Source organism: Salvia splendens, chromosome 17 (assembly GCF_004379255.2).
Source record: "Salvia splendens isolate huo1 chromosome 17, SspV2, whole genome shotgun sequence".
Classification (NCBI taxonomy): domain Eukaryota; kingdom Viridiplantae; phylum Streptophyta; class Magnoliopsida; order Lamiales; family Lamiaceae; genus Salvia; species Salvia splendens.
In genome coordinates, this window is record NC_056048.1 from 18,892,014 (window position 1) to 18,902,441 (window position 10,428).

At 36.5% G+C, this 10,428-nt stretch overlaps 1 protein-coding gene across 1 annotated transcript; it reads right to left on the minus strand.

The window, feature by feature from the left end:
* Window positions 1-884: 884 nt before the first annotated feature.
* LOC121773279 (60S ribosomal protein L27-3-like) lies at window positions 885-1,460 on the minus strand. The gene has a single exon (XM_042170099.1). It carries the CDS (start codon window positions 1,426-1,428, stop codon window positions 1,021-1,023), a length of 408 nt encoding a protein of 135 aa, XP_042026033.1. The 5' UTR covers window positions 1,429-1,460; the 3' UTR covers window positions 885-1,020.
* Window positions 1,461-10,428: the final 8,968 nt, after the last annotated feature.

The window sequence follows — 10,428 nt, forward strand, 5'->3', positions numbered from 1 at the left end:
AACCTCAATCGGAGTTTTGTGGAGAAAGTTATGGTCATTCTATCAAAGCCGCGCAAAGTTGTCAAGTGCAAAATTTAGGCAGAAATTCAAGGAAAGAAAGAAGACATTACCTTGTGAAGCCAAATCTTTTCCTTAACCTATGACACGAAAATTCCATATTTGCTATTACTTGGAGCAATCTTTTTACTAAGTTTAAACCCTTTTCAAGTCTGTATATACCCCATAACCTAATTCATAATATTCACCATTCATAGTCACCAAAATTGGGGAGCCCACAAAGCTCCTCCTCCACTCTTCAACCCTAATTCCTCTCTCCATTATTCCATCCACCATTCTTGGAGATTGGAGCAAGGCAAGAGAAGACTAAAAATTGCACAACAATTCATCATTAGGTTTTGTTTGCTTTTTCTTTATGTTTTGTAATTTAATTTGTAGTTTTTGCTATTTGTCTATAAGTAGACAAACTATAAGAATTATTTGGATGTGTTAGTAACTTTTATCAGTTTATATAATTACAATTTTTGGTATCCGTTTTGTTCATTGCATGCTTCTATTCTAAGTGATGGATAATTGCTTCACGTTTGAGCGAGACATGATTTTATCCTTCAAAGTAATAGTAAAACATATATAGGGAGTAAAACATAAATATAATTAACTTACACATTTTGTTTCAATAGTAAGCTCCATTGATAAATATGACGGATTAAGAAACTGCATAATGTTATTTCATTTAGTAAAGTGGACTCAATTCTATAAATCGGAGGCAAATAGAGTGATTATGAGTAAACCAATGAAATCTGAATCTAAATCTCCAAATGCCGTCGCCCAAAATCAAATCGAACATACCAACATTTGAATCAACATTGAAGGTTTAAAAATCAAAATTGACAGCAGAAATCACCAAAATAAGCATTGCATCTAAGGAAAAAACATAAGAAGTTCAACGCATCTGACATTAAACCAGATTGACATTCAAGTTGAGAGACAAAAGCAGAACAAAAATATCTCCCCGCAAAACACTCAGAACCTGAGTTTGGTGAAGAACCAACGGTTTTTCCCTGTCTTGAAGCGCTCCTCGAAGCGCGATTTGGTCTCCTTTGCGGCCGTAACTTTCTTATCCTTGGACTGCAGGCAATCGGCTGTGACGACATCCTTCAGATCCACGTCGAGCGTGTAACGCGTCGGCATGATGTGGTTGTAATTGACGAGCTTGATGAAGCATTTGACACGAGATTTCTTCGCCTGCTTCTTCGCGGAGTCCTTGCGGATGACCTTGCGAGGGTACTTGGAGAGGCCTGCCACCAGGCAGTGGCCGTAGGGGCGATCGCGGGTTCCGTCGTCGAATGAGCGGACGATCACCGCCTTGCGGCCGGCGTAGCGGCCTTGGAGAATCACGACGGCCTTGTTTGGCTTTAGAAACTTCACCATTTCCGCCGCTCTAGAATGGGGAAAACGCGGATCTACATGAACCCTAGCAACTGATTTATACTGATATTTGGGCTTGGACTCATTCTGGCTATATTTGGGCTTATTTAATATTTATGACTGGGCTTCGATTGTTCACTAATTTTTTTTATTTTAAAGGGAAATATGTCATTCTTAAATTAAGATTATTTCTGTTTTATAAATCCAAATCTCACTTCACTACCCTCGCCTACAATCTTTTTCGTTCTTAAAGGTATAGGCCCATTATAAGCGAGTCACTTTTTTAAGTCATGAGATTTAAGGAATTGATATTTAAAGAGTTAAAATGGAAAGAGTAAAGTATGAGAAAGAGAAAAGTAGAGGAATGAAAAGAATAAAGTAAGTGGAAAAATAAAATAAGAGAGATGATTTAATGCTGGAAATGACTCACTTATGGTGGGACATCCCAAAAAGAAAGTGACTCGGTTATAATGGAATGGAGGGAGTATCTACTAGCATAAGTGGAATGGAGGGAGTATCTACTAGCATAATTTGTTGGACTCTGTGATAAAAGTAAATCATGTATAACGTGTAGTAAATCATGAAGGGTATGTTGTGATAAAAGTAAAAGGTTTGCTTGTGGTAAAAAAATTTTTAATCATTCCTCCCATTTGTAAATCATAAGCTAAGGTCCAATATTAGCTCATAAAAATGAGTATGTCTTGTCTTATAGGGAGTAGTATATACTATAAACTTAAATGACGGACATTCAAATTGTGTTTGTTTGGTAGCCTACATAACATCTAGATATATGAGTTATATGAATATTGGCTGCTTGGTAAATAAAATAAGGTCACGTTAGGCCATCAAAGCCCATCTTGGTCTGCTGAGGCCCGGAGCGAATTAGTGTAAAATGGTGGATTATTTAATAGCCCAAAAGAGTAAGATAGCATATCCTTATCTTAAAGCCCTTAAAGTCCATCTTAATTAATTATCTTGTACTTTAACATGTATCAGCAAGATTGAAAGCATAGAGATGTAGCATATCATTAATAGACACCTAAGATAGTATATGTGTAGCTTAGGAGGACATGTTTATATTTCCGTAAGAATATCTAATGAATATGTAAGAGTATTTGAATACAAAAGGCCCAAATGACAGATCCATATCACAGAATCTATTAGCCAAATAAAAGTAAAAGTTTCATTGCACTTAACAGGAAAGTAATCATTGCAATCATGAAATTAGTCGAATTTTGGTCAGTCATATAACCTTTGAAATTGGAATATTAAAAGTCATAAATTTTAATTTTTCTCATTTATCTCATTCTTGAACAAATTGACGTCTTTTTTAATGTTAAAAACGACAATGTTTCAATAGAATAAGATATAAAGCAAACTAAAAGGATAAATATGTTATGAAACAGGTGGTTATTAGCATTATTAAAAGACGATACTTTATACATGGATATGAAAGCTGAGAAAATTTCAAACTATATAATTTAATATTATAATTTTAAAATTGTGAAATTTAGCAGTATTCAATTAAACTTCTTCATTTAAATGTGGCTATTGACCGTCAGCAAATTGCATTTTAGTGAAGAAGCAATGAAAAATTAAATGGCTATGGGAAAATGTGAGATTTGTACACAACTCCGACCAGAAATGACTCAGTAGACCAATTGAAGACCGATTCTAGAAGGAAGAAATTGTCAAGGAATTCAGTGAGAAGGAAGTACGAAACTAGTACACAAAAATTCTATATATATAACCATAGAAAATAATGATTAACAAAATGCAAATTCGCCAAAGCCAGTAGAAAAAATAGGATCCCAATGCAAGAAGACTCGAACACAAGTGAAATACCAAGCCACATGCATCTTCACAATCCAAAAATCAATGCAATCATAACTGAACCATGAATGTGTGATTTGTAATCCCATAACATTATGTCAGTCTAATTCTTTAGGTTTACAATATATAGCTCTGGTGTTCTTATTGGCGAAGCATGATTTAGACGATGGGGAGCCCTTGAAATCGATGCGATGCGATGCAATCATAGTTATGGGGTATTTTTTTTATGTCGACGTTGCCTCAAGTAGTTGCAGCATTAGCGGAAGAATAAATGTCAACCTCAAAAGAGGTGACTGTTGCATACTCATAGCTGCTATTAATAATGGTCTTCCTTACGAATAAGTATCGCAATATCAAATAAATTACTTATATACTTTATATATTATGTTCTTTTCATATCTATAACTTTTATTAATGATTCAAAATCTTGCAATATTGTTTTGATTAATGATGATGGTTTTGTTAGTTTTCTGATTTTGTAATTACAGACACAACTCTATCGTGTTCCTTAAGTGAATGATGTTTTTTTCTTAATCTTAAATTTTCGTGACCTCTCAAAAATATTTAACACAATCAAATAAATGCGTCTCTAATTTTAGATTCTTATAATATAGGTTGTTATATATAGTCTTTTTACTTTCAAACTTTACTTGTAACAAACCATTTATGATTTATCATTAAAGTTATCAATCTGTTTGGTGTTGGTTTGTTGGACACAATTTTGCCTAATTCGTTTGTTGTGTATGTGTTCTTACATGACCTTTTATTTAAATTTTGAAGAGATTTTTATGTTACATTATAAATAGAGGAAGTCATCGGTGATTTTTTTAATTAAAAACCCCCAATATGGGCAGGTGATTTAGACAGACCCCCCAATCCGAGAATAAAATCAAAATATATCGTTCCAAAACATGACTCAAGCCTAAAAGTGGCTTGGATCTGAAGAGAGAACAAAAAACAATAAATTCGAAGCCCCACATTGGGGAACCCCCATACTATCAAAACTAAACTAAAACTAGGATGGACAAGTGGAATAACTAAAAACAAAGTATCATATACTAAACTAATAACAAGATCAATTCACATCACTACGTCCGAAACGAAAGTTAAGATATCCAAGCTCGTCCATCCTAACAAGCGCCTTCAGATACGAATGCACAGAGACTAAATCATAGAAGGACAAGGAAGGGGTCTAGGCCCCCCTCGGTGCAAGAAAGACGGCAGCAAAATTTCTCTCTCTGTAGATGTGCGAGGATTTTAACCTGCTGCTGAGAAATCAAGCTGCGAATCTGAGCCATATAATGTCTTAGATCAGCATAACTAAATTGTCTAGATGACAGTGAAGAAACAAGAGCCGTTGAATCCAGCTCTATCTAAATGTGAGTAGAGTACTCCATAGCCATCGATAAGCCTTGAAGAAGAGCCATAAGCTCCGCCTCGAAGCTCAACGATGCAACTAGAAGAGAATAGAAGGCTCTCAGAAGACCTCCATCAGCGCCACGAACCACTTCCTTTTTTGTTTTGTTCATGATGAATCCCTTCACATTAATTTGAAATTTATGTCTCGGGAGAAAGGAGCAAATAGTTGGTACTGATATTTCCCCATGGAAATTTTGGATTGATTGTGCATGTGAATTGGACTAATGATAAAATGGTAATGCTCAAAATCAAAGATCTCGAGTTTAAATTCACCGTAAAAATGATTTTTAAATTTAAATTTAATTCGTCTATAAATAAATTCATATTAGTTTTGCCTACAATATAATGACATCTAAAATGAAGAATCACCGTGACCACGAGATGCCATTTTTGACATTATGAAATATAACAAGGTTGAAGTACTCCAACTACTGGAGCAGGACACGACCAAACAAAATTGATGTCCATGTGAACAAATTATTAGTTTCTTGCTGTAAATTTAGATAAATTGATACCAACAATATTGAATTTCACATGAATAAAATTAAATATATACCCAAGCAATTAATTTAAGCCACATGACAAATTAAGACAATATAATTTGGAAAACATAATTGAGAATTATTTATTTTAGAACATGTACTTAAGCCGCTTTTTGGCAGTGGTTTCTAATAATCACTTTATTTCAAACTTCATTATTTTACATGAAAACATCGTGATGATAGATGTCGACCGTTGAGCAATACGCATATGTATGACACCTATATAATTAAGAGCCATTCACTTTTTCAGATTTCCAGTCTATATATATATGTTTGAGGGGGATAGGGATTTTGATATTTCATTGCATGACAAGTGATCGTGAGCCTATTATAATAATGAGTTTTGATGAAAAAGTTTGTGTTCTTTTATTAATGACGATCTTGGTTTTAGAAATACCTTCAAAAATCAAAATATATGGATTAATCCATTACTCAACGCATAATGGCTTCAATCCGTGAATAGGAGTTCCGGTTCACTTTTACCAAAAATAGTAATAGGGTTCCACTTTCCACTAACTCATTCCACTCACATTTCATTTAAAACTAATATATACAAGTGGGGATCCTTATTCCATTAACTTTTTTCCAATCACTTTTCTTAACATTTCTTAAAACTCGTACCGCCAAGAAATGAGACTGCTAATGGTGGACGGATGGAGTATAAAAATATATATATGAATTTGATCAAAATTACATTTTATTATATACAGTAATAAATTTGATATATTTATATAATATATATTTAATTATATATGCTATAGTAAAACAGTCCGACCAGTGGTTGGACCGATCCGACCAGTTAAACCATGAACCAGTAGCTTCGCCAGTTCGCTTGCCGGTCTGGTTTTTAAAACATTGCTGCCTAGTATAGCATGATTATGCAAAATTGACGATAGAATTCTCCTAGAATAGCCAACAAATATCCTTTCATAGCCAACCCATTTCTCTGCATTCCATCGATCATATCCATAGCCATCATCCAGAGTTACATCTTAAGAACAAGGTGGTTCCTCAAATGGGGAAGGATGATACACATATGCTCTTCCAAAGACATTCTTTGTTAACCTGATTTTAGAGTCAATTATTTAGTTTCATAGTTAGGTAGTGTTTGGTTTAATAGATAAAATAGTAGCAAGATATAATCGAGGATTAAGTTGTAAGAATATTTTAGTAGGACATGATTGACTATGACTAATTATCACATGACTATTCATCTAGGATTAAGTCATGAGATTCAATCTCATGAACCAAATATAATACAAAATTAATCACGTGATATAATCTTGCAAACCGAACACCCCTTAGTAGATTAGTCAATCGGTTATTTAGTTTCATAGATAGTGGATCAATGGATTAGCCAGTTGGTAGTGTTAGTATTTTCTTTAAATAGTTGTAAGTCCTTTGTGGCATTTCATCAAGCAATTAATAAAATATTTCCATTTCTTTAATTTGCCAAAGTTTTGTCCCTCAAATTTTCATATGTATAATTCTTTTTTAGAATCAACTAAAAGGATTCAAGTTCGTAACAACTTCTCTGTGGACAGCCACCAAACCGCCTAGGATGGAGAGCAAATAAGAGAATCAAAATGAGAGATTATCAAACAAATAAAGAGCGTGTACGATGTATGACTCTTTACCTTCATTTTTGCTATACACCAGTATATCGTAGAAATGATGATAGGTCGATTAATATCCATTAAGTTGGTGTTCAGTTTTCTAAATATGAGTAGTACTTAGTATCTAGATATAATTTAGGATTAAGTTGGTGAGATTATTTTGTAGAAGAGTGTTAAGAGCACGATTCTCTTAACGAAGAAAAACCTGCGATTTCACTCGCAACACCCCAATCCGGCGCCCCGATCGTTGGGGTCGGCGGCTCAATACGTGGCTGGCGCGGAGAACTTCCTCCGTCGGCAGTCTTCAAGGTTTGATAAGGAGTATTGCACAAGTAATGTGGGCAAATTATATCTTCATTATTTTCCAATCCATAGAAAGATAACAATCTACCCTATTTATAATAATCTAAACCCTAACTTACGGAATAAGAAACAAATATAAGGAAAGAAGATATGCAAATCCCTAATATATCTAAACTAAATAATAATAATAATAGGCTCGTAACAACTCCCCCACGGTTAAAATCCACCTTGTCCTCAAGGTGGAGACTACGAAGCAACGAAGAGTCGAACGCAGAAGCTGTGGCGAGTTATCTCCTCCTGGATCAAACGGACACGATTGTTGTTTCAATCTCCAATAACCTACTATTGTGTATTCGATGTAAACCTCCTCAACGAACTTCCTCATGATCGTAACATGAAAGGGCTTGTTATCAAGTTCCCCCATCCTCTTCACACCCATACGAGAGTATATTGACATGTCTTTCAACCCATTAATCGTACCTTCACGAGCATCATGTAGCTCATCTTTATACCGATTATGGAGATTCTCTGGTATTGAAGGACACCAGGGGGACCATGTATCTGCATTCACTCCCTTCACATATGTCTTTGCGAGACAACCATCGAAATTTAATGCTGCAGCTTTACTTGAATCATGATGACCCTCATCCTCAACAATTTTATCCACCTCTATAGCTCGTACTTCCTCATCTACTACTTTCTTCTCGTTGAGCCGCAAGTCAACTTGATTTAACACTCGTGAATCACCTTCAACTCCCAAGGGCATCTCTTCACAAGAAACAAGCTGCGTCGTCGGGCGGATAATTGGTAGATGCGAGGAGGGAGATGGGACAGCAACATATGCAATCGGTGGTATTGCTGAGCGTTGGAGACTTGTCGGACTGAGCAGCGGCTGCAGCACAACCGTGGGCTGCTCGTGGCAGGATCGGCTTTGGGTTGTGGCTGCCGGGGAATTGCTAAACCGATTGAGGGACTCCATATGTGCAGCAACAGGTTCGTGTTGCTGCCTATAGACGTCTTGACACCGCTGTGCGGGCCAACAACTTGGGGGTGAGCATTGCGGTGGCGGCCAGTCGAGAGGCTGTTCGTAGTAGGTGCGAAAACGAGTAGGGTGTTGGGACCCCCGATCGAGCTCCTGTGGGTAGCGATCCGTCGGCCTTTCCCAACTAGAGCGCGGTATAGCGGCCCCCTCGGTTGTGTAAATCGCGGGCATCACCACGCCGGCGTTGGATACCCCTACCACTGTCCCGCCAGCCGTGGTTGAAGGGCCAGGGGGCATCCTCCTCGGCCGTCCACCCGTCGCGCTGGGAACGATGCCCGTCAAAGTCTGCCTCATCCGAAAAATAGGGTGGATCCGGGTAAGGGATACGCGGCGTCCCCAGCTTATCAATGCGCCTATCCATCGAATCCAACAGGAACTCCAATCTATCGAATCGAGCCATGATCTTCTCAAACCCTAGCGACAAGGGGTCGCCCGTCCACGCTGTATCGATGTAGGTGCGTGACATTATGTAGGAAGAGCTATGACGAGAATACAGTGGCGCTGATAATGGGAAAAAATTGGATGCCGATGTCCTTCCACTTTGTAGATTACAAAAAAAGGCTAGCTATGGTGATGGGATCGAATAATGGATTGAATAATGTGGATTTTGGTTTGGTAGGTGGAGTTGGTGGTGATGCGGAGGAAGAGTACGGGATGAAAGCACCAGTTGTTAAGAGCGCAATTCTCTTAACGAAGAAATCCTGCGATTACACTCGCAACACACCAATCCGGCGCCCACGGCTTCGGCGTTCGACTCTTCGTTGCTTCGTAGTCTCCACCTTGAGGACAAGGTGGATTTTAACCGTGGGGGAGTTGTTACGAGCCTATTATTATTATTATTTAGTTTAGATATATTAGGGATTTGCATATCTTCTTTTCTTATATTTGTTTCTTATTCCGTAAGTTAGGGTTTAGATTATTATAAATAGGGTAGATTGTTATCTTTCTATTCATGGGAAAATAATGAAGAAATAATTTGCCCACATTACTTGTGCAATACTCCTTATCAAACCTTGAAGACTGCCGACGGAGGAAGTTCTCCGCGCCAGCCACGAATTGAGCCGCCGACCCCAACGTTCGGGGCGCCGGATTGGTGTGTTGCGAGTGTAATCGCAGGATTTCTTCGTTAAGAGAATTGCGCTCTTAACAAAGAGGTTGATTATGACTAATTATCACATGACTTCCTTCTAAGATTAAGTCATGAGATCATGAACCAAACATAATATAAATTTAATTATGAGATATAAGAACATCTCTAACAATATTAAATCCAAATTAATATCACCAATAAAATCCCATCCGCACCCGAAATCCTAATTAGTACCATAGCTTCAAAAAAGGATTAATAGTAGTCGAAAACCATTATAATTCGAAATATATTTGATTGACTCTTTTCCAATATAGTATATTATTATTGAATATATTTGATTACCATACATAATCACAAATGCCCTTTATAAATATTGTACACGTGATTGACCTCAATTTGTAGACTTATTACCATTAATGCCCATTACATAAATCCCAAAGTTCTATCTCTTGCTTTAAATAAAGCTGATTTTGTGTTAATATAGTCAATATCACGATTACTAAGTGGAAAATAAAAATATACACTCTATATCCAATAATAAACTTCCCATTTACTCATTTACGTCAGTCCACTTATAAACTTTTTTATTTTTATTTTCATCATCCCAATTAATTGGCACTATTATCTTTTACTTCCTGCGTCCCACTTTAAAAAGTCCCGATTATCTATTTTAGTCCGTCCCATTTTAGGAGTTCTGATTACCCATTTTAGTCCGTCCCACTTTAGGAGTCCAAATTAAAATCTTCCATAAGTGGTAATAGACTTCACATTCCGCTAACCTCATTTCACTCATATTTTATTGTATAAAACTATTATATAAATATTAGACCCACATTTCAATATCCACCATCATTTTTTTTTAATTTCTAAAAACACGTGACGAACTTAATTGGGACTCCTAAAGTGGCACGAATGGAGTACTATTTTTGGTAATACACTCATATTCCACTAACTCATTCCACTCACATTTTATTCTAAAATCAATGTATAAAAATATGACTCACGTTCAACTAATTTTTTCCCTTCACTTTTTTTCACTATAATTCTTAGAACTTGTGTCAAGTCAAACGGTGTCGATTAATGAGGGACGGGGGAGTACTATTTTTGGTAATAGACTCTATATTCCACTAACTTTCCACTAACTTTATAACACTTACG

Bases quoted from the DNA above. Each gene is read 5' to 3' on its own strand.
- LOC121773279 (XM_042170099.1), bottom strand. From the start codon at position 1,428: ATGGTGAAGTTTCTAAAGCCAAACAAGGCCGTCGTGATTCTCCAAGGC.